The following is a 25,533-nucleotide window of genomic DNA, read 5'->3' as shown; positions in this document are numbered from 1 at the left end:
GTTTGGTATCAAACTTCTCAGCACATTAAACCCACACTGATGCCAGTGTGAGATTTAATGTACCAAGCACCCCAGAGGGCATCTTAGAGATGCCCCCTTAAAACTAACCTACAATCCACGTCTGCTCTGAGGCTGCCCAGGCTGCCACACAGCAGACACGTTGCTGGACCCCTGGGTGGGAGAGCCCCTGCTCTCCCGGGCCTGCAACAATGCACATCCTGGGTGAGGTGATAAATCTCCTCCCCCAGGATGAGCAAAGGGAAGCTTCAAAGGCCTGCCGCCTCTAGGAGTTTCCCCAGGCCACTGCAACCCCCCACTCTGTCGGGAAGCTTGGCCGGAAACCCCATACAAGGACAGGGGATGTGCCAGCCTGCCCACCCCACCCCTCAGGTGGGGGAGGCGAGGTGAAGCATATCTCCGGGCTCTCGCCATCTTGAAGATGGGAGGCCCTACCCTATCAGGATTAGGCTACTGCTCCCCTCCCACAGGAGTGGGGCAGGATAGGGGGTGTACCCACAGCAGGACAAGGACCCATTGGTCTCTGACCTTCACCTACCTGTAACGCCCCTAAATCTAGTATTTAGGGGCACCCTGAACCTTCCTTCCCCAGATTCCAGATTCGAAAAAATACAAGAAGAGCAAGAAGAACAAAGACCTGCCTTGCAGCTGCTAAAAAGGGAAGAAGACACCAACTGCTTTGGCCCCAGCCCTACCGGCCTGTCGACTCCTGTGAGAAAGTGGCTCTGTATATACTGTTCCCTAATAGGTACAGGGTGTACAGAGTCCACAGTCCCCCAGGGGCTGATAGAGGTTAAAGTTAGGTATGACCTTACTCTCTAAAGTGGTAGCTTGGTCGAGCAGTAAGGCAGTACCAGAGGACAGTGTAAAGCATTTGTTGTACACACTCAGTCAGCAAATGGTCTCACACACTCAATAACTGAACTCTAGGCCAACGGTTTATATATATAAAATATATGCTTGTTTTATTTTTAGAACCACAAAGGGAATAAAAATATACTTTCTCAGAATGAGAGGTTGAATATAAATACTTTTGCAATAAGCAATGGATTTTTGTAAATAGTCACAGTTGGTTGCAATAAACAATCCTATTTCCTAAACATAACAATGCATTGAGCTCAATGGTAAATTCAGGTTATTTGTAATAAATTAATTTTCAGATTACTTTTGGAATTCCAGGTCTGGCTCCTAGATCCAGCCCTGGGACAATATTCAGAATCAAGTGGTGAAAGTCGACTTAATTACTGTACTGAATTTTTAAATAATATTTAGCTATTTCAAAAGTCGACACTTAGAAAATATTTCAAAGAAAACATTCAATGGATCTCTATGGCAAGAAATTCAAGTTGCAGGTAGAATACTTTATCGTTACTTTTGTAATCCAGGTCTGAGTACCTAGACTCAGCACTGGGGTCTTTATCAGAAACAGGTAAGTAATTACGTTTACAGAAATTGTACGATTTTAAAAGAATATTTCAAGATTGCAGAAATCAACACTTAGAAGAAATTTCACAGAAAAGCAGTCAATGGTTTCCTATGGAAGAAAAAGGAGTTAAAGGTAAGTGTAGTTGTGGGTACTTTTCAGAGTCAGTGCTGGGCACCAAGATCCAGCACTGGGAGCTCACCTAAGAGCAGGTGAGTAAATTCGTTTTTGGTACTCGGCTGATTTTTGGTGAATATTTTGAGTTTTGAAAAGTTCACACTTAGAAGAATTTCCAAGAAAAAGCCAGCCAATGTTACCCTATGAGAAAAATGAAGATCGCGGTTTAAGGGTAAGTTCTCGACTGGCAGAGTTGAAGTTCGGGGCATAGACTCAGGGGTCTCCCAGTGTCAGGTAGGTACAGTCAGTTCACCCTCAGCGGTTTCAGGACGGCCGGGTGCAGAGAGAGTTAGCCTATGAGGAATAGGGGGGCCTGGTTTGGTGGCTGCTGACTAGCAGGCCACGCGGCTGTGGGAGCTGGGCTCCTGGTCACTCACTCAGGGCAAGTAGGGAAGTAGGCTAGTGTAGAGATTGCACTGCCAGGGCCACTTGGGCGGCTGGGTGCAGGGTGCTTTTGAGCCGTCGGGCGCTCAATGGAAATCAATGGGAATGTTCCGGTTTGGAAAAAGGCTGGCAGCTCGGGGACGAGGATGCTTCAGGTGCCACCACCACTTCGAGAGGTAAGTTGGGTAGTTGTAGGTTAGGTGGGTACCCCGGGATTGGGCACAGGGGGCCGCAGGGCGCCGGGTGCCTTTTGATGTCGGAAATCTTACCCTCTTGTTGATCGCGGTTGGGGTGGCACTCTGTTCTGAGGCTGCAGGCTTCTTCCGGAATGTCGAGGGGGGTCCTTGGGTGCCGGACTCGGGGTCACAGTCGCCGTGGGGTCGTCCTCAGGGTCTTTGTCCACTCCGGCACTGGCCAGGCTTGGCTGGTGCAGAGTGTGCTGGGTTCGCGGTTCCGGGCTGCTGCCAGGGGTTAGAAATAGGTTTCTGAGTAGAGCCTCTACTCATGGGAGTCCCAGGGGCTTAGAGCCAAAAGGTAGCCAGGTCCTCCGGGGTTTGGTGAGGTTGCCGGCCACGAGAGATGCCGCGCTGGTGCAGGTCCGGGAGTCGACAGGCCGGTAGGGCTGGGGCCAAAGCAGTTGGTGTCTTCTTCCCTTTTTAGCAGCTGCAGTGCAGGTCTTTGTTCTTCTTGCTCTTCTTGTAGTTTTTCGAATCTGGAATCTGGGGAAGGAAGGTTCAGGGTGCCCCTAAATACTAGATTTAGGGGCGTTACAGGTAGGTGAAGGCCAGGGACCAATGGGTCCTTGTCCTGGGGTGAGTACACCCCCTATCCTGCCTCTCTCCTGTGGGAGGGGGGTAGTAGCCTAATCCTGATAGGGTAGGGCCTCCCATCTTCAAGTTGGCGAGAGCCCGGAGATGTGTTTCACCTCGCCTCCCACACCTGAGGGGTGGGGTGGGCAGGCTGGCACATCCCCTGCCCTTGTATGGGGTTTCCGGCCAAGCTTCCCGCCAGAGTGGGGGGTTGCAGTGGCCTGGGGAAACTCCAAATGGCGGCATGCCTTTGAAGCTTCCCTCTTGCTCATCCTGGAGGAGATTTCTCACCTCACCCAGGATGTGCATTGTTGCAGGCCCGGGAGAGCAGGGGCTCTCCCACCCAGGGGTCCAGCAACGTGTCTACTGTGTGGCAGCCTGGGCAGCCTCAGAGCAGACGCGGATTGTAGGTCAGCTGTAAGGGGGCATCTCTAAGATGCCCTCTGGGGTGCTTAGTACATTAAATCCCACACTGGCATCAGTGTGGGTTTAATGTGCTGAGAAGTTTGATACCAAACTGCCCAGTCTTCAATGTTGCCATTATGGTGCTGTGGAGCTCGTGTTTGACGAGCTCTCAGCACCATGTACTCTTAAATGGCTGCACTGCACTTACAGTGCCCAGGAATGGACCCGGGTACTGTAGGGGCACAGGGGTCCTGCTCCTGTGCCCACACCATAGGCGTAAGGCACCCAGCTAGAGGGGTGACTGATATAGGCCTTGGCAGTGTAGGTGATGGGCATGGCACACAGAGATGTTTGCCATGTCGACTCTTTGTTTTGTCCTGCACCCAGACACTCCGCCTGCAAGGGCAGTGTGTGTGTAAGGGTACAGGGCCTCTGAGGGTGGCACAACGAGTGCTGCAGCCCCTAGAGGCTTTCCCTGGCCACAAGGCCCTGGGTACCTAGGGTACCATTTACCAGGGGCTGACATGTGGCTAGGGTTTGCCAATTTGGAGTTTGTGTGTTTTAAGGAAGGAACATAGGCCCTGGGCACCTGATTGGCAGGAGTCCAGGGTACACTTAATCAAAGTACATTCAGCAATTTAGCAAAAAGTGGGGGCATACCATGTAAGAAAGATGGCACTTTCTCACACAACCCCCCCCCCCCCCCCCCCAACGAAAGGTGATGAGACTAACCTTGTCCTATGGAGTCTTCATTGTCTAAGTGGAAGAACCTGGAAAGTCCATCTGCATTGGCATGGGCAGTCCCTGGTCTGTGTTCCACTTCAAAGTCCATTCCCTGTAGGGAGATGGACCACCTTAGTAGTTTTGGATTTTCCCCTTTCATCTGCATTAGCCATCTGAGAGGTCTGTGGTCCGTTTGAACTAGGAAGTGGGTGCCAAACAAGTATGGCCTCAGCTTCTTCAGGGACCAAACCACAGCAAAGGCCTCCCTCTCAATGGCACTCCAACGCTGCTCTCTGGGGAGTAGCCTCCTGCTTATAAAAGCAACAGGTTGGTCTTGGCCTTCATCATTGGTCTGGGATAGGACCGCTCCTATCCCTAGCTCAGAGGCATCAGTCTGCACTATGAACTGCTTGGCATAATCTGGAGCTTTTAGAATTGGTGCTGAGCACATTGTATCTTTCAGGGTGTCAAAAGCCTTTTGACAACTAACTGTCCAGTTAACTTTCTTGGGCATTTTCTTGGAGGCGAGTTCTGTGAGGGGGGTCACAATGGACCCATACCCCTTCACAAACCTCCTGTAGTACCCAGTCAAGCCAAGGAATGCCCTGACTTGGGTCTGGGTTGTTGGAGCTATCCAGTCCATGATGGCCTGGATCTTGGGCTGTAAGGGCTGTACCTGGCCTCCACCTACAAGGTGGCCCAAGTACACCACAGTGCCCTGCCCTATCTGGCATTTGGATGCCTTGATAGTGAGACCTGCATTCTGCAGAGCCTCTAAAACCTTCCCAAGGTGGATCAGGTGATCCTGCCAGGTGGAGCTAAAGACAGCAATATCATCAAGATAAGCTGCACTAAAGGACTCCAACCCAGCTAGGACATGGTTCACCAACCTCTGGAAGGTGGCAGGGGCATTCTTTAACCTAAAGGGCATCACAGTAAACTGATAATGCCCATCAGGGGTGGAGAATGCTGTCTTTTCTTTTGCTCCTGGGGCCATGCCAATCTGCCATTACCCTGCAGTTAAGTCAAAGGTACTGAGGAATTTGGCAGCCCCCAATTTATCTATCAGTTCATCTGCTCTTGGGATAGGGTGAGCATCTGTCTTGGTGACAGAGTTGAGCCCTCTATAATCCACACAGAACCTCATCTCTCTCTTTTCACCCTGTTGATGATGTTTGGGGACCAGAACCACTGGGCTAGCCCAGGGGCTCTCAGAAGGCTCAATGACCCCTAACTCCAGCATCTTGCTGACCTCAGCTTTGATGCTTTCCTTGACTTGATCTGACTGTCGATAGATTTTGTTTTTGACAGGTGCACTGTCACCAGTGTCCACATCATGGGTACACCAGTTTGTCAGACCAGGGGTCAGGGAAAAGAGGCTAGCATATTGTTGCAAGACTTGCTTGCAGTCAGTCTGCTGTTGGGCAGAGAGGGTGTCTCAGAAAATCACACCCTCTACTGACCCATCTTTTGGGCTGTAGGATAGGAGATCAGGTAGTGGTTCACTCTCTGCTTCCTGTTCTTCATCAGTCACCATCAGCATGGTGATGTCAGCCCCATCATTGTAGAGTTTAAGGCGGTTCACATGGATGACCCTTTTGGGTGTCCTGCTAGTGCCTAGGTCAACTAGATAGGTGACCTCACTCTTTCTTTCTAGGATAGGGTAAGGGCCACTCCATTTATCTTGGAGAGCCCTTGGTGCAACTGGCTCCAAAACCCACACCTGTTGCCCAGGTTGAAATTCAACCAGTGCAGCTTTTTGGTCATACCAGTGCTTCTGGAGCTCCTGGCTGGCCTCAAGGTTCTTCGATGCCTTTTCCATGTACTCAGCCATTCTGGACCTTAGGCCAAGCACATAGTCCACTATGTCTTGTTTGGGTTCTTGAAGAGGCCTCTCCCAGCCCTCTTTTACAAGACAAAGTGGTCCCCTTACAGGATGACCAAACAGAAGTTCAAAGGGTGAGAAACCTACTCCCTTCTGTGGCACTTCCCTGGAAGCGAAAAGCAGGCATGGTAACAGGACATCCCATCTCCTTTTGAGTTTTTCAGGGAGCCCCATGAGCATACCTTTCAATGTCTTGTTGAATCTCTCAACAAGGCCATTGGTTTGTGGGTGGTAGGGGGTAGTAAACTTATACTGCATCCCACACTCCTTCCACATGTGTGTTAGGTAAGCAGACATGAAGTTGGAACCTCTGTCTGAAACCACCTCCTTAGGAAAACCCACCCTGGTGAAGACACCCAGGAGGGCCTTGGCTACTGCAGGAGCTGTAGTAGTCCTAAGGGGAATTGCTTCAGGGTACCTAGTGGCATGATCCACTACCACTAGAATAAACTTGTTCCCTGAGGCTGTGGGTGGCTCAAGTGGACCCACAATGTCCACTCCTACCCTTTCAAAGGGGACCCCCACCACTGGTAGTGGAATGAGGGGGGCCTTTGGGTGGCCACCTGTCTTGCCACTGGCCTGATAGGTGACACAGGAGCTGACAAACTCCTTCACCTTTTGGTGCATCTGGGGCCAGTAGAAGTGACTCACTAGCCTTTCCCAAGTTTTGGATTGCCCCAGATATCCAGCTAGGGGGATGTCATGAGCCAAAGTTAGGAGGAACTCCCTGTACTTCTGTGGCACTACCACCCTCCTGGTGGCTCCAGGAGTGGGGTTTCTTGCCTCAGCATACAGTAATCCCTCTTCCCAATAAGCTCCGTGGGTACCACTGGCATCTCCCCTGGCTTCTGAAACAGCTTGCTGCCTCAGGCTTTCAAGAGTGGGACAGTCTCGCTGACCCTGGCACAGCTATTCCCTAGAGGGTCCCCCTGGGCCCAAGAGTTCAACCTGGTAAGGGTCAAGCTCCATGGACTCAGTTCCCTCAGGGGTATCCAAATCCTCTCCCTGGGGAGAGGGGTCCTGAATGGTTTGCTGTGTAGAAGCTGGTTCCCCAGTCTTCTTTCCTTTTCTCTTGGTTGGCTGGGCCATTATTCCAGACTCCAGACCTACTTTTTCACCCTTCCTCTTGCTCTGTGCTCTGGTTTGCACACACACCAATTCAGGGATGCCCAGCATGGCTGCATGGGCCTTCAGTTCAACCTCAGCCCAGGCTGAGGTTTCCAGATCATTTCCAAGCAGACAGGCAGCTGGCAACTTTGGAGAGACCACTACCTGTTTCAGGCCAGTAACCTCCCCCCCCCCAGCCTAATGTTACCATGGCCATGGGATGACTAGTGGTGACACTGTCAGCGTTGGTGACTGGGTAAGACTTCCCAATCAAGTATTGCTCAGGGGAAACCAGTGTGTCTTTCACCATAGTGACACTGGCACCTGTATCCCTCAGAGCTTCTACCCTAGTTCCATTCACCCAGGGGTACTGTAAGTATTTCTTTAAGTTGGGGGGCCACACAGCTACAGTGGCAAACTCCACTTCTCCCAAGGAGACTAAACTTGCTTCAGTGTGTTCCCAGATTTGCTCAGGGTACATCTCTGATCCCATTTGTATGCTTGCTGCCCCAGGAGTAGCTGTACTGGGTGCCTTAGGGGCTTTGTTTTGGGGGCAAGCTACAGTTAGGTGTCCCTGCTTTTTACAGGTATTACACCAGGCCTTTAAGGGATCAAAGTTCTTCCCCCTATATGGTTGGGGCACATAGGGAGTAGTTTGGGTCCCATCCACCTGGACAGGTTTTTGGGGCCCTTTGGAAGACTCAGACTTTTTATCTTGGGGATTCTCACCACCTTTCCCCTGGGGAGGTTTTGTGACCACTTTCTTTTGGTCACCCCCAGTGGTTGTCTTGGTCACCCTAGTCTTGACCCAGTGGTCTGCCTTCTTTCCCAATTCTTGGGGAGAAATTAGACCTAGGTCAACCAAATGCTGATGCAACTTTTCATTTGTGCAGTTACTCAAAATATGTTCCTTCATGAATAAATTGTCCAATCCAGTAAAATCCTGCACACCATGTCCAGCTAACCAACGATCCAGTGTCTTCACTGAGAAATCTACAAAATCAATCCAGGACTGGGTCTGGGATTTGTGAGCCCCCCTGAATCTAATTCTATACTCCTCAGTGGTGAATCCAAATCCCTCAATCAGAGCTTTCTTCATGAGGTCATAGGATCCTGCCTCTGGCCCAGAAAGGGTCAGAAGCCTGTCTCTGCAGTTACCAGAGAACAGTTCCCACAGGAGGGCCCCCCAGAGAGGTTTCTTCACTTTTGTGATATCACAAGCCCTCTCAAAGGCTGTGAACCATTTGGTGATATCATCACCTTCCTCAAATTTAGGGACAATCCCTTTGGGGGTTTGAAGGTCAGAAGTTTCCTCCCTATCCTTATTAGGTCTCGCGAGCCAAAGGCTCGAAGAGACATTTTATAACTGGGCTTTTCAAAGTGCTGCCGTGGCCTAAAGCTACAGTGCACGTGAGCGTGCACGCGCGCAGCCGCCAATCACTGCTGCGCGCGCACCACTCACGTGCTTGCAGTTGCCACACGCAGCGCTCCCGTCCAAGCGATCACTTTCGCTTTGATCGCGATCGCGATCACTTTCTTTTGCTGCTGGTGGGTGACAGTGTGACAGCTGAGCTCACTTGTTGTCAGATATCTCATGTCTTTCATTGCGATTATTGTGTGTGAGAGTTTGTTTGTGTTAAAATGAATGCCCAGATGGACGGCCCTTGTTTAAGTGCATCTGCATAATGTTTCTAACAGATTAATGAGTAATTTACCGCACGCACCACGCCCACCTCTCCCACGGCTCTTGGACGCAAACTTTCAACATTACAGACGCTGCCCGTCTGGAAGGCTCGTGTGAGGCATCCCGGGAAGGGGCAACAAAGGTGCGCACGTGCGTTAAAGGTTTAACAATGGATTTTACATGGAAAGCGCCCAGTATAACGCGTGACAGGGGGACTTTCAAGAGGGCGCTAAACAGGAAAGTACCTTGTGTACACCGACAGTACAGCCACACGTGGAATCTGTGTTAGTCGAATTAGTGACAAGTTGTGACGCTGGCTTTTGCACGTCTGGTTCTTGCATTTCTTCGTGCTGCTGTGCAGACCATCCATAAAACAGACACTGTGGTCGTGGCCCCGCCTTGCCTTTAATGAAGTGAATGGATACAATGTTACAACGAACCTTTAACCAGTGTAGCGCAAACCCTGGTTAAAACGCTGTCGGTTCGTCGCCGCTCACAAGTTACTGGCACGTGTTAATTCACTCATTCATCGGTTGTTCAACACTACATTAGCAAATTGTGAACTGCGGCCCCTTACTTGTGACCGGCGTCCACCTAACCCGACTCCATCACTTCGGACATGGACATCCGAACCTGCACTCGTGCCACCTCTCTGTTTTTTGTCGGCAGTTGTGGTTCAGTTGTGTCGGTAAAACCTCACCATGTGTTCTGCTGGATGGCGACGAGGCCTGCGCCCCTTCTTAAATCCGCCGACTCCACAGCAACCTTTCTGTCTATAAGAACCTCTGTGCAGCAGTCTGAACCTGTTCCTGTGTTGCTCCGGGGAAACAGAAGCTAGTGTGAACGAACTTCGTTTTCCAAATGACAAATTCAAAACAGATGCTGTTTCTTTTAAGTCTTTCGCGCTGCCTGTATACGCCGTGGTTTGATCCTCGGCAGACTTAGCACGGTTAAGAGTGCTGCAGTTTGAGCTGGAAAACGCCTCCCGCGTTTATATTTGGGAAGGAGCATTTTGCAGCTGCATCGCTCTGTTGCACACTTGGTGCGGGCACTGGTGCCCACGAATCTGTGGACTTGAGGCACGGGATGATTTTCCAGTTTATAGCACTAGTCCTTAAATAAAACCTAGTATCAACTGTGTGGGAATTTTGACTTGAAAGCGAGCGTGGAAGCATTTGACTGTTTTTTATTTCTATACTTGCCATTGCACACAAGCGTCACGAATTGGAAACAAGCTGAAGGAAAACGAGCAAAGTGCATCTAGCGCAAAATGGGTGGATTGTGTCTCTGTTCTGAAATGTCTTGTGTTCTTTTTGGGGGATCGCGATCCTTCCACAGCAGGGCAGCCATGTCACTAAAATTCAGTCAGAGCTGCCAGTTCTCGCTTGGAATCACACACTTCTTTGTGCTGCCCTTTGACCTGCCCGGGAAGGCATGGACATTGTCACCTGCTTCCTGGGCTGGGCCGGTTAAGGGCTCGCTTCTAACACGACGCACGATAATCTCAGGTTCCTGACAGAACCGACAAAGCCTTTCTTACCTCTAAGATTGGTACTCTAAACCGACTAAACATCAGTAGATAAGCATCTGTTACTAAGTGCTATTTTAAAACGGTCACATTTTGTTTATAAAACATAATTAGTTACCATAGTGACAGAAGATACTGGTTATGCCCCCACCTTGCCTTCCCACGGGTCATATTGCACCCTGTTGCTGGTTTTGCCTACGCGATCTCAAATTTATGTAGCAACTTCATATTTCTGATGCCCTCTGTCCCACTCAAAATGGTACTTCACCTCGGGTGTTTCTGGGTGGGAAGCACCAGAGGAGCGGAAGCCAAGCCCGTGGATCTGTTGGCATCTCGGCGCTCTGCCCACGCACCCGCCCCTCTTGCTGCCAGACAAATGAACACAATAATAAAGCAAGTGCTGGGGCGAAATGTTTTTCCAAGGAGCCCAATCTCGGGGCTACTGAATGCCAGGGTTGCCGAATACTAAAGCTGCCTAGTTTTCTTCTTTTATTTCACCTTATGCCTTTGTTTTACACCTCTCTACGCACTCTTTATCTCTTTCATGTTCACGTTCATCACTATCTTCCCACTTTCTGTCATGTTGGGTTTCTCTTAATCTCTCTTTCTCTTTTCTGCCTTTCTATCGCTTACTCTGAATCAAAGTCTGGTGAGAAATTAAGCCTGAGTCCCAAAAATAAACACCGGTGTTTTCTTGCACAAAGTAAACACTGTTTCCTGCCCCTACAACAATCCTGCATTATTCTCCGAGTATTCGGGGAATCTTGCAGATTAGATCTTGTTAGCAGACCGTGCCCCCCCCCCCCCACACACACACACACCACGAGTGCCAAAGGCTCGAAGAGACATTTTATAACTGGGCTTTTCAAAGTGCTGCCGTGGCCTAAAGCTACAGTGCACGTGAGCGTGCACGCGCGCAGCCGCCAATCACTGCTGCGCGCGCACCACTCACGTGCTTGCAGTTGCCACACGCAGCGCTCCCGTCCAAGCGATCACTTTCGCTTTGATCGCGATCACTTTCTTTTGCTGCGCAGACCCATCCTCCTCTGCCGGCACACCCACAATTGGCAACATTACTAGCGCTTGTTCTCTATCTCATTGGATTCTTACCCCCTTGATTCCTTCTCCCATTCTCTTTCTCTAGACTCTCTCTCATCTTCACGTTTCCTCTTTCTGTCTCTCACGCAATCTTTCGTTGTCACCCCTCAATCTCTCAACATCTGTGTGTTCCGCTCTCTCTCTTCCTGTATCTTTCGCTCTCAACTCTCTCGCACACACACCATAATTATCTTTCTTTTTCCTGTAATCCTCGCTTCCTCTCCTGGGTCCTTTCTGTGCCTCTCTGTCTATTAATCTTTCTCCCTTCCGTTGTCGCCCACATTGTCTCTTCACCTCTCCCTGTCTCTCCCGCACCGCTCTCATTAACCTACTCACTCTTGTCTTGATTGCTCTCCCACCCTAAACAGTCCCCTTCCACTCACTCCCTCGCTTTCCTGCCCTCACCCCCTCCTTACCTCTCGATGTCGCGTGTTCGAGAAAGACCAGAGGAACATTAAAAGAATTCTATAATAATCTGTAAAAATAAAAAATAACTAGAAAAGTGAAACGCGAACAAACTCAAAAGTAAAAATTAAAAAAACATACACGCGGTTTACTTGTTTTCATCTTCGAAGTCTTAGCCGTTAATTGTGATTTTATATTTGGGGGCCCGCCGTTTCACTCGCAGTAAGAAATTGTCCACCCAAACCTCAATGCTGCCCTTTTCCCACATATTAAAGCCAGGGTTTGATATTACTTATTCCAGCGGTGATAGCTTCGAGGACAGCCTAAGACATACGGAGCGGTTCTGACACGGGCTATGGAGCCGCCCTCACCTGATCAGCGGGCAGCGTGTAGGGCTGCCCACGTCCGGTTTTCTATTGGCACCGACGGTAGTTTAACGCCTTGGAAGGTACAAAAATAAGCAAAATAACCGAAAGCAGGTATTTTCCCCATTGCCTGTACATACTTGAAACAGCAAACATGAGTAGAAAGCACTTTTTTGTATGTGTTCGAGGGAGCCGCTAACGGTCCTGGGCTAATAATTAAAGAAAACAGAGACAGTAAAGTGATGCTATTAATTAATATATACGATTTTGTTTAAAGTCACATTTAGTATCATGCCCGGGCCTTTCACAGACTCTTAACACAACAACACCTGACTGGTATGTTTCCTTTGGGAAGGTGGCAACCCTGGCAGTGTGGTACGTTTCAGGTGCAAGAGAGAGGTCTGAGTTTTCTGACGTTAACAATGGAACTCATTTAAATAACTTCAAGAGGTGTGGCCTTGAGGTTAAGTGCGGATTTCTGCAGCAGGCACCATAGCCCACTGAGCTACAAGCATTTGCAATGCAATAGGTCTTGCACTTACGCAAGTTTCAGCTATTGACATTGCAAATAACAATGCCTTTTATTTTTGTTTTCGTTTTTAAAACATAAATAAAAGGCATTGTCATTAACAATGCCAACAGTTTAAACTCACGTAAATGCGACACCTATTGCATTGCAAATGCTTGTTTTTGTTATTGCTGCCACCATTGATGGGTGCTAAACCCATCTCTCCTTTCTTTTTCTAGAGCCAGGAGCCTGGACTCTAGCTCTAATCTCTTGGCCAGTCTCACAAGGCTGTCCTCTTCACTGGGGGGTCCCCCAGTATTCTCTCTGGGACCAGAGCCACCTGTGTAGTCTCTAGGTTCCCAGATGCTAATTCTTGAGAGGGAGGGTATGGGTGCCCTCTCCTCCCTAGGGAACAGCCCAGGGGGATTGTTGTCAACCTCTTCTGCTTCCCTTTCCTCATCTGACTGGCCATCACCATGTTCAGATGGGTGGTCCTTAGCATACTCAGCCAAGAGCTCCTGGAGCCCTAGTTTGGTTGGATGCAGACCCATTTGTAATTTTTTAAGTTTACATAAGGACCTCAATTCCTTGAAAGACAAGTGTAAGTAAGGTGTGAGGTCGAGCTCCTCCACCAGGTCCATGTTATTATTATCACTAATAGCTGGGTTTGTTTGAGACATTCTAACCTGGCAGTTCTAACCCTCTACCCTGACTATAGTGACTTTTATTGTTCTAAATTCTAATGGGACTTAAGCAAGGCCCTAGCAAGACTTAGTAATTTTGGAAAGACCAATCAGAATTCTAAAGGCAATTTTTAAGAGTTCTGTCGTGTGATCAGATGGTAACCAAGTAGTCCAACAAATGCAAGTTTGTATCCCACCGCTGCCACCAATGTGAGAAAGTGGCTCTGTATATACTGTTCCCTAATAGGTACAGGGTGTACAGAGTCCACAGTCCCCCAGGGGCTGATAGAGGTTAAAGTTAGGTATGACCTTACTCTCTAAAGTGGTAGCTTGGTCGAGCAGTAAGGCAGTACCAGAGGACAGTGTAAAGCATTTGTTGTACACACTCAGTCAGCAAATGGTCTCACACACTCAATAACTGAACTCTAGGCCAACGGTTTATATATATAAAATATATGCTTGTTTTATTTTTAGAACCACAAAGGGAATAAAAATATACTTTCTCAGAATGAGAGGTTGAATATAAATACTTTTGCAATAAGCAATGGATTTTTGTAAATAGTCACAGTTGGTTGCAATAAACAATCCTATTTCCTAAACATAACAGTGCATTAAGCTCAATGGTAAATTCAGGTTATTTGTAATAAATTAATTTTCAGATTACTTTTGGAATTCCAGGTCTGGCTCCTAGATCCAGCCCTGGGACAATATTCAGAATCAAGTGGTGAAAGTCGACTTAATTACTGTACTGATTTTTAAATAATATTTAGCTATTTCAAAAGTTGACACTTAGAAAATATTTCAAAGAAAACATTCAATGGATCTCTATGGCAAGAAATTCAAGTTGCAGGTAGAGTACTTTATCGTTACTTTTGTAATCCAGGTCTGAGTACCTAGACTCAGCACTGGGGTCTTTATCAGAAACAGGTAAGTAATTACGTTTACAGAAATTGTACGATTTTAAAAGAATATTTCAAGATTGCAGAAATCAACAAGAAATTTCACAGAAAAGCAGTCAATGGTTTCCTATGGAAGAAAAAGGAGTTAAAGGTAAGTGTAGTTGTGGGTACTTTTCAGAGTCAGTGCTGGGCACCAAGATCCAGCACTGGGAGCTCACCTAAGAGCAGGTGAGTAAATTCGTTTTTGGTACTCGGGTGATTTTTGGTGAATATTTTGAGTTTTGAAAAGTTCACACTTAGAAGAATTTCCAAGAAAAAGCCAGCCAATGTTACCCTATGAGAAAAATGAAGATCGCGGTTTAAGGGTAAGTTCTCGACTGGCAGAGTTGAAGTTCGGGGCATAGACTCAGGGGTCTCCCAGTGTCAGGTAGGTACAGTCGGTTCACCCTCAGCGGTTTCAGGACGGCCGGGTGCAGAGAGAGTTAGGCCCAATGTTAGCCTATGAGGAATAGGGGGGCCTGGTTTGGTGGCTGCTGACTAGCAGGCCACGCGGCTGTGGGAGCTGGGCTCCTGGTCACTCACTCAGGGCAAGTGGGGAAGTAGGCTAGTGTAGAGATTGCACTGCCAGGGCCACTCGGGCGGCTGGGAGCAGGGTGCTTTTGAGCCGTCGGGCGCTCAGTGGAAATCAATGGGAATGTTCCGGTTTGGAAAAAGGCTGCCAGCTCGGGGACGAGGATGCTTCAGGTGCCACCACCACTTCGAGAGGTAAGTTGGGTAGTTGTAGGTTAGGTGGGTACCCCGGGATTGGGCACAGGGGGCCGCAGGGCGCCGGGTGCAGGGGTGCCTTTTGATGTCGGAAATCTTACCCTCTTGTTGATCGCGGTTGGGGGGGCACCTTGTTCCGAGGCTGCAGGCTTCTTCCGGAATGTCGAGGGGGGTCCTTGGGTGCCGGACTCGGGGTCACAGTCGCCGTGGGGTCGTCCTCAGGGTCTTTGTCCACTCCGGCACTGGCCAGGCTTGGCTGATGCAGAGTTTGCTGGGTTCGCGGTTCCGGGCTGCTGCCAGGGGTTAGAAATAGGTTTCTGAGTAGAGCCTCTACTCATGGGAGTCCCAGGGGCTTAGAGCCAAAAGGTAGCCAGGTCCTCCGGGGTTTGGTGAGGTTGCTGGCCACGGGAGATGCCGCGCTGGTGCAGGTCTGGGAGTTGTGAGAAAGTGCCATCTTTCTTACATGGTATGCCCCCACTTTTTGCTAAATTGCAGAATGTACTTTGATTAAGTGTACCCTGGACTCCTGCCAATCAGGTGCCCAGGTCCTATGTTCCTTCCTTAAAACACACAAACTCCAAATTGGCAAACCCTAGCCACATGTCAGCCCCTGGTAAATGGTACCCTAGGTACCCAGGGCCTTTATATTCAACCTCTCATTCTGAGAAAGTATATTTTTATTCCCTTTGTGGTTCTAAAAATAAAACAAGCATATATTTTATATATATAAACCATTGGCCTAGAGTTCAGTTATTGAGTGCGAGAGACCATTTGCTGACTGAGTGTGTACAACAAATGCTTTACACTGTCCTATGGTACTGCCTTACTGCTCGACCAAGCTACCACTTTAGAGAGTAAGGTCATACCTAACTTTAACCTCTATCAGCCCCTGGGGGACTGTGGACTCTCCGCATCGTCACTTGGAATATAAACCGGCTAGGTGACAAAGTGAAGCGGGGGTTGGTCTTCACTATCTCAAACGGCATGCTCCTGATGTCGCACTACTTCAGGAGACACACCTCTAGGGGAACAGCTGCAGGGCGCCTGATCGTTGGTTTATAGACTAGCAACACATTCCGGGTTCACATCCAGCTCTAGAGGGATGGGCATTCTTATTCGCAAGCAATGCCCCTTCATCCCGAACAAGGTCTGGACTGATGACTTGGGCAGATACACGGCTTTAGCGGGTACATGGGAAGGGATTCTCCTTAATATTGTCTCCGTATATGTCCCTTCTACTCTTAAGGCAGCCACTCTCTCAGACCTGGGTAAGCTACTAGTGGGACTTCCACCTGGCTCGCTGGTGATTGGAGGGGATTTTAATCTAGCAGTGGATGGCAACATAGACGACCCCCTCGAGTGGAGGGTCCTGGCACGTCCGCTTTAAAGGACTTCCTTGAGGAGCTCAGCCTTGTGGATCTATGGAGACATTTTAAACCCCTAACACAGGGCTTTACCTTTCACTCCGGAGCACATGGTAGCCAATCTCACATTGACCACCTCTTCACACACACAGTAGATCTTCCCTATTATAGGGAAGCCTCCCTTATGGCCCGTGGCAATTCCAACCACTCCCTTCTCTCCACACAGCTTTCAATAACCCGAGAACACTCCCGCCTCACCCTCACTATTAACCCGTGGAGTCTGAAGGTCCCGAAGATTCGGACTACTCTTCTGGAAGGGGTGAATCACTTCTTCACGGTAAACACACAGTCAGTTCAATCCAGTGGCATACTATGGGGTGCATTTGGAGCAGTGGTCAAGGGACAGGCACTCTCCCTTACGGTGGGACATAAGAAGGAACGTACGGCCAGACTGACTGCCCTAGAACAGGAAATCAGCGACCTGGAAGGTGAGGTAGCGATTGATGACAATGAGTACTCCATTCATGCCCTGCACCTGAAGTGTTTAGATTACCGACAAATAGCCGAAGAAACGGTCAGGGCTAAATACATGGCGACGGCACATAGGATGTATGAGCTGGGCGACTCCACCGGCAAAATGCTGGCATGGCTGGAAAAGTGAGACTCGGCACAAAGATGGGTGCCCCTTATAGAGACGACAGACGGAGATTTAGTGTTGGATCCTCAACAGATCGCAGAAACCTTTGCTTCTCATTTCACAACGATATATTACTCCACCACTCAAACCACCTTGCATGACTCCCGTGACATTCTGGCCACAATGTCGCTCGAGGTCCTCTCTCCAGCAGATCGAGACTCCCTCGAGGGGGACCTCACTGAGGAGGAGCTTGTGACTGCCATTACTGACATCAAATCTGGTAAGGCGATGGGCCCCAATGGAACTTTTCAAGCTTGTCTCCTCCAAGATAGCTCCTACCTTGCTTGCAGTGTACACTGAAAGCTTTGAGTCGGGTTCCTTACCCCAAGATTTGATGCATGCCTATATTGTAGTCGTACTCAAACCCGGAAAACCGGCCACGAGATGTGAGTCCTACCGACCCATCTCAATATTAACGGGCGAGAACAAAATCCTAGCCAAGATTTTGGCCGATCGGCTACTTCAGGTGCTGGGGAAACTTAACCACCCAGACCAGTCCGGCTTTATGCCTGGACGCAATACGGCCCACAAATTGCATCGATTGCATGGTGTCTTGGGGCGAGTTGACACTATCCAGGAAGATGCAGCACTTCTCTTCCTCGATGCCAAAATGGCATTCGATATTATAGAATGGCCTTACCCAGAGGCACCAGTCAGGGCTGCCCTCTATCACCCCTTATTTTCGCCCTTGCGCTGGAACCATTGACGGCGTGGATCAGAGATGACCCTGAGATCAGAGGTTTAAAGTGAACAGACGACTATGAAGACAGAATCTCCCTCTACGCGGACGATGTACTACTATATGTGGCGGCCTCCAGGTGCTAGATATGTTGCATCCTACATATATTCGTCATCTTCCGTGCCCACTCAGGTTACACCATCAACTGGACGAAATCAGTCATGTCCATGTTACATGGGCCAGTCCCACGGCTGCCCAGGAACTCCTTTATTCCAGTTGCCGATGGAGGCTCCCGCTATCTCGTCATCCATATCACGCTTGACACCAAGCTGTTCTATGAAGCAAACCTCCTGCCTCCCTTGGTTCGATTTCGCAAAGACGTTATTCACTGGCGGTAGTTGCCCCTCACACTACTAGGCAGAGCGGCATTGTTTAAGATGCTAACACTCCCTCGCTTTCTCTACACATTGCACAACACCCCACATACGGTTCCAGAGTCCTACTTTACTAGCGTAGAGAGCCAAGTCAGGGATCTCCTCTGGAATGGCAAAAGTCCACACAGCCACACACAAACTCACTAGGGGGAGGTACGATGGAGGAAGGAGGAATCACATTGCCTGACCTACGGCGTTATTACTGAGCCTCTCAATTGGTGGTGATAAATCAATGGGTCTTTGCCCCACCTCAAGAACCAGTAATCCGAACTGACAGGTGGGTTATGTTGAACGGAGGTTACCAACGCGCACTCTACTTCAACCCCAAAAGGTTGCATCTGACGGGTCCAACTGCCCATACGGTATCGATTTGGCATGCAGTAACCCAGAAAATGGGTTGACACAATATAATTACGCAGCATACCCTCTATGGGACACTGAACGGTTGGGTATGCTAAATAGATACCCAGGGTTTGACAAATGGGACCTTATCGGCCTCTTTCTGGTGGGCGACCTGTGGAAACAGGGGGGGGTATGGTCTCCTTCGCAACTTTGCAAACAGAATATCATCTTGCTGACGCCGAAATTTACCGCTATCTGTAGATTCGGCATGCACTGACCCAATCCCCTGTAAGGCTATATCACTAACTTACTGAAAGCTCATGAATAATCAGCCTGATCCACTCGTGAAATTCCGTCAACAGAGGGAAACAGACGTAGGCTATTTAAAGAACGACAACTGGTAGGAAGCCCTAGCCTCTCCTCGGGTGGTCGCCATCCCCATGCGCCTTCGACTGGTCCAACTTAAGGTCTTACACTGCTCCTATCTACCCGCCCACACACTAGTTAAGATGGGCCGTCGGACCGACCCTAATTCTGGGGATGTTCATTGATGGGCACTTTTTTTCATACAATATGGGACTGCCCGCGAATACGTCCTTATTGGACAAGAATAGTTTCGGAACTGGGAAAGGTGGGAGGGAAGGCCATTTTGCTGTCCCCACAGATTTGTTTATTAGATGCATGGGAAGCCACGGATCTGACACACACTGAACGTTCATGGGCTTTGCTGGGGTTTGCTCTGGCGAAAAGGAATATTGCTCAGAGATGGGGGTCGGATGACCCTTCGAGATATGCAAAATGGGCCATAGATATGGCTAGAGCCATGCTTGCTGAAAAAGACATATTTAAACACTGGAGGTGCCCGAAGAAATGGGACGATAAAAGGGCAAAATGGAATATTGCTAGGGGTGGTCTCTGCATTTCTCCCACAGTGGAACTGCAAAATACCGTTGAGGATATTACAGCTCCTACTGTTTGAGGCCCTGATGTGCTGCATTTTATCCATTACTTGTATACAATGGTGTTTTAGGTGCTTTGCTGATACTGTACTTGCCTGTGATATCTTATTGTACAAACATTTGTCTTCAATAAAAAGAGAATTAAAAAAAAAAAACTGACAAACTGTAGGCTCAAGCACACAGTTGAGTTCAGACCGGTAATCGGTCCATCAGATCTCTCTCCAAAGGGAGCAAGATTCTATGTACCCATAGGGCCAAGCTCTGCCACACTTCTATTTGATTGATATAAGCCTTTTCCCGGGGTTCTGAGGCAGTGAAAGGTTAGTGAGCTGTATCCTTTATAAGAACAGTCCTTTACCACTGGTTTCCAAAGGCTAAATTACTACCCCATCCACTTCGGGAACTTTATGCTATCAGAAGGTGGGTATGTATCTCGAGTTAGAGAAGGCAAGAAGTGAAGGCTTACTTTAGGAAGTGGTAAAATGCAGTCAGTGCTGAACGAATGGGAACTTATAAAGTAGGTAAAAAGTTTCCTAAAAAAACAACTAGGATCTACAAAGAAAAACAAGTACCAAGCAATATAATTCAGTGGTATGAGCTAAATAAAGTCACTACTGAGAGAGAGTCAGTAGCACCATTTCATTATGTTGAAGAAGTCCCATAACATGTTAACTTCTCCATCTCTCTCAACTTTCATTTTCTCATTCCCTCCTTTTATCCCTTGCTTCTTCCCCAATTACTTTCTCTTCCCAGATTCACTCACTATTTAGTTTCCAACACAGCTCTATAAAGCAGCCATGAAAAGTGTGCAGAAAAAAACAAATTTACTTGACATGAAATTCGGGACGACCTAGATAATTAACCGTTACTATAATTGGAAAAGTATCAAATCAGCAACCCAGGGAGGTAAAAAGTGCCACAAACTTTTTGAAGCCAGTTCTCCTGATGGCGGGTTAAACTCTACAAGACAATATATGAGATCAAACACCACAGAAACTCCAGTAACATACAGATGCCGGATCCTTTTGGGCCTTGTTCCGCTCCGCTACACTGGACTGAGGCCCCCTAGCCTTCCTCCATCGGATTCAAGCATCCCTGCTACTCTCACTCATTTCTCACCGCTTGCCTCTTTTGCATATTTTCATCTTTTCCCACGCTTTCTCACTCACTCCTCTTTTGCCTCCCACTGCTACTTTCCACTCTGCCCTCTCTGGTCTCTCTCGCATTAGCACTTTACCCTGCTTTGATCTTTTGACTTTTGACTCAGTTTTCCCACTTTTCACTCCTCATTCTGAACCTTGTTGTGTTCTCTTTTCTGCCTTAGTTTTTGTCCTCTTTTTGCCTACAACTGCACCTCTTTCGCCGCCTTCTGCTATCATTCCTGGCTTTTACCTGCTGGTATCGCGTTTTCCATCGCTCGCTTCTGATCTGCCTCCCCCACTAGATCTCCACCCCACTCTCGGACCTTCTTAATGGCAGCCGCAGTGCAGTTATACAAGGCCGGGCGTGGCAAGCTCATCTGCACCCCATCCCACGATCCCTGAACCACCACCCTCCCACCGTGGTCCAAGACGCTACTCAACAGACACTCTCCTTGCCATGAACACACCTGGAATGATACTTGGCCTTCTCCAACGAAAGGTGCGTTCTCCTGTGCTGTTTGCCACTTATCCTGCATTTCTCCCAATCCACCCCCTAAACCTCCTCACCCAGTGCACACTGCCAAAGCTTGCAAGACACCACAACACACAAAACTCAACCCCACCCTGACATGCCTTTCCTCAACACCTGCTTGCTCGTCAAATATGCCACTGAAGTCTGGGACCTCCTAAATAACCACTCCTGGACCTATTTTTCCCCAACAGAACTATGAGCAGCGACTTGGAACCACCTAGAGCACAGCACTCACGAAACACATACAAAGAAGCTCCAACAAATCTGAAGAGTTCTTAACCGTAGTGAAGGAATTCACGCCCTCCACTGCCAACTTCACGACCATCACCCCCTCACAGGAACTCTGAACTCGGCTCTCCAAATACTTCAGCAACAAATTCAACACAGTCTACAACAACTTTGCACCCCAACTGAACCTCTTCACCCCCACACACTCCAATCCGTTCGGAACATCATCCTGGAAACTACCATGACTTGCTAGGCCATCATCGTCCCTCTGGAGACTGTCAGCATTGTGTGCTCCATCTACTCTAGAGACCCTTTGAATTCCTGCCATCACTTCATCTTAACCAAAGGACTCACTCCAATCCTCAACAACACACTCACTACATCCACCTTTCTGGACCCCTAGAAACACACCACCATCTCACCGCTCCTGAAAAACCTTCAGCAGACCCGAAGTCACGAAGTATCTCCATACTCCCCTACCAGGCCTAATTTTGGGAAAAGCTCATCAACAAGCCAATAGTTGGTCACCTCAATACCAACCAACTCCTAGGCCCCAGCCAACCTGAATTCAGACCTAAATACAGCACTCAGAGCACCCTAACTGCCGCTACCCATCACATTTGTGTAGTACTGAAAGGGGGATGGGGGCTATTGGTGCAGCGTCCTCTCTAGCCCAGAAGAATGCAAATCAATACATCACACACAGAGCTCTGTAACAGACATCTTTATTTCTCAGCATACGATCACACACTGCCCACTCATTACGTCATAACTGTTAATAAACACACCTTAACACCTACCAGCAAGTTACGTAATTCCTTCGTTGAGTCCGCCAAAAACCGTAACGGACCTAGCGCACCTAGTTTCACAATACTACAAGCAACACACATCCAGTATATTTAGAAACCAGTTTGATCCATAGTCAGAGTTCTCTGGAAGACCAAATCTGACAACCCGTAAAGTTCACACCTAGCAATGTCTGGCACTTGCAAAAAGGTCTCAGCAAACCAACATCCTCTGCTCATCTAGTACTGCAGGGTTACATCCTCACGCAGTTCTTAAGGACACACCATTACTAATACCATAACTTTCTTTTACCAATCAATTTTACTGGGTGAATTAGTGTTATTGGTTCAAATCAGAACTACACGTCACATATTGAATTATGTCATCAAAAGAAAGTTCAAGATTGCAAAAGTGGTGTCATGTTATCAAAGAGCAAGGTGGCAACCGCAATCTCACAGCACAGAATATAATGTTGCAACTGAGTTACCTTTGACAGAGAATGGCAAGTGCTGCAGCTGGGTGAAGAGAAAGTCCTGGCTGGTCCGTAGGTACCTCATGGTAGGACCAGATGTGTCAGAGAAGTCACACAGCTGGTAAATCACCTGATAGCCAGAAACACGGCACATTTACAAACAAGGACATAAATGTTGATGTAAATAAAATTTGACAAGCTTCCTCTGCTCTAAGCCAGATAACACAAAACCCATATTTCAGCTAGCAAGAAAATATTCTTTTAAGACCATGAAGACAGCAAACTACAAGATGTATGAAAAAGAGGTAGTTGAGTAATTCATCAAATTTAAAAGGTAATTTGACATCTCAGAAGTTGGAAAAGCCAAAGTGACTTACCAAGTGGGAATTTAAGACAAATAAAGTAAAATACCGATATATTCCAGCACAAGTTAAGGCAATAATAAAATTAAACTTACTGAAAAATGCAAGAACAGCAAGTTAATACTTGTGATCCATAAAACCAGACTGAAGCGTGAGTAGGGTACAGGAACCACTTTGGAACAGACATTCTTAAGATCTGAGTTTCATCACTATTTAAAATGTGTGGAAACCTTTAAACCCTACAGCACATAAAATAATGTATGGATGGATCAAGCTCTAGTAGTTCCATTAACCTAGGTTAAGGCAAGGCTGGATCCCTAAACATGTTTAGTCACAACAGACTATTTGGAGAATTAACACAATATCGACTCTCTAACGCTTTTGCCTGTGGACAACCTGAGAAATAAAGAATAAAGGGTTAGGATGCTGCAAGGAGGAAAAGTGTGATGGAGAGGGGGAAAATGGGTGAAACAATTGAGCACGGACAAAAAAAAACACTTAAAAAAAATAAAAGTGGGAATGTGTTAGGAAAGCTCCATCCTGTCAAACAATATAAAGTGGGCAAGTTAGGAGCTGAACACTATGCAACAAATTATGGTCCAAACTTAGAAAACCTCATTCATTTTTGACTGCTCATGCAACATTGTATATTATGAGACACATGAGCACCTAAAGCAATGTATAAATGCCTTCACGTACCGGTTGATAACTATGTTCACAATTTACAGCTTTTTTTTTTAATTTCTTTTAGATTAGGGGTCAGTTATAGAGGCAGACCAATTAAAGAGTGCTGCTAAGACAAATGTATCTTGATGTCATTATTTAAATTCTAAATGGGTTTACGTTTAAAAAAAACAAAAATTTTGACTCTCCCACTTCTTTTACTTATCCATTCTTTTCATAATGGAAAATGGTAAATACTATAATTTGTCCAGGATTTCAGCGTCAAAGATATTCTATTTTTGATAAATATCAAAGCTCCCTTGATGGAGAAACTAGACGAGAATAAAATGTATACCTGGTAACAAAGCTCTGCAAGATTTGGAGACTCCTTTACTGCTGTGGGTCCAGTCCGTCCCTCTGTTCCCTTCTCCAGAATGTTCAAGATAGCATGAAGGCAGGTCCGTGGACAGCCTAACACACCTAAGAAGGATAAAAAATATAAAGATCAAATTAGACCAGATTCATGACATGTTCAAACATGAGGTACTACAATATATTTAGAAAAACGTCTTTGGCCATAAGTGGCATCGCTTGGATCTTTTTTGGCAATTTCCAGAGATCTTTCAAAATGACAATTCTGACAAACAAATGTTGCAAATTGTCAGAGTATACAGCAGCTTTAGTTCCACTAGGATCATGTCCTGGACCCGGAGGAACAGTTCATAATCCTACATGGGACTCTGGAATGTCAAGAGATTTGTTTAATCAAAGTGCAAGAACCTAACAATGATGAACTAGTAACTTTCCTTTGGTAGCGCTGTATGTGGTAGAGACAGGATCGAGCTGCAGATTCCTTACTTTAAAATCCTCCCCCAGGCACGTAAATGGAACCTGGAAACTTTCCACAGCATGTCCACGTAACTCCATATCGACGTCACATGCAATGTGACATCAACGGAGTCCATATCACCTCCTTGCCGATGCGCTGACTTCAGTTTCTTACAATACTATTTTCTGTGCTCGAAATGTAGAGCCACATATAGAAACAGCCGATAGATACAGCTTGCTAAAATGAAAGACACCATTGTGTCAAAAAAGCACTAAATATAATTCAGTATGTGGATATAATAACAGAAACATGGAGATGAAATAAGACTCAGTCGTAATAAACACGGAGTTTTTAGTTAGTATGTGAAGTAACTTGATAGAGACAGCTAGTCGCAGATTCCTTACTTTAGAATCAGATACCAAAGCATGACATCCCCGGAGAACTATAAAAATATGACAGTACCCAGGAAAAAAAAAAATCTTGTCCAAGGGTCATGCACAACCATGTTTACACGAAAAGGTCGAAGAGCCAATCAAATATCATTGGCTATAAGATGGAACCTGAAGAGCAAAACACAGTATCTGAAGGCTCAAGAAATGACGAACTATGGTTAAGAATGCTTAAAATTTAGCAAAAGTAAACAACTTTTACCATAACCAGAAGCAACGTCTATTATCTGACTGAAAGACAAGCAGTTACCACGATTAATAAGAGGAGCATAGAAATAGGCATAATGTATGATCCCAAACGACAGAGGAATAATCGGACACAGAGGGTGGGAATCTGCAAACTAAAAGTTTAATAGTGCTGAAGCTGAAAAACCCCAGATTAGCACATATATGGTGAGAGCATACACAAGATACTCCTCTACCAAAAAGGCATCAACTCTTAAGCCTGAACTCATCTTCAGAGTAAAGCAAACCAAACCACAAAACCTGTATATCAGGTATCAATTAAAAACCAAACAAAGATAAAGAGCTGAAAAACTGTCAGACAGAGCAGAAAGATAAAGCCACCGGTTCTGCATCCAGCAGAAGAATCAAGAAAGCCACTTATCAAGGAATACAAAGTCTGCAATCCCATCTGACCGGGATTAGGGGCAGGAAAACACAGGAAAAGACTGCAAGGTTATTGAAACAAACAAACCACTGCACAAACGCAGAACACTACACTGGTTG

At 47.3% G+C, this 25,533-nt stretch overlaps 1 protein-coding gene across 1 annotated transcript in view; it reads right to left on the bottom strand.

Moving 5' to 3' along the window:
- NUP205 (nucleoporin 205) overlaps window positions 1-25,533 on the bottom strand; it is an 839,084-nt gene that overhangs the window by 441,502 nt on the left and 372,049 nt on the right. The window contains exons 22-23 of the mRNA XM_085651995.1: window positions 23,882-24,006; window positions 22,517-22,631 (exon numbers count right to left, since the gene is read on the bottom strand). Of these exons, the coding sequence (XP_085508121.1) occupies window positions 22,517-22,631; window positions 23,882-24,006 (240 nt within the window). The remainder of the gene's footprint in view (window positions 1-22,516; window positions 22,632-23,881; window positions 24,007-25,533) is intronic.

Source organism: Triturus cristatus, chromosome 4_1 (genome assembly GCF_964204655.1).
Source record: "Triturus cristatus chromosome 4_1, aTriCri1.1, whole genome shotgun sequence".
Taxonomy (NCBI): domain Eukaryota; kingdom Metazoa; phylum Chordata; class Amphibia; order Caudata; family Salamandridae; genus Triturus; species Triturus cristatus.
This window is presented reverse-complemented; position numbering and strand designations above follow the sequence as displayed.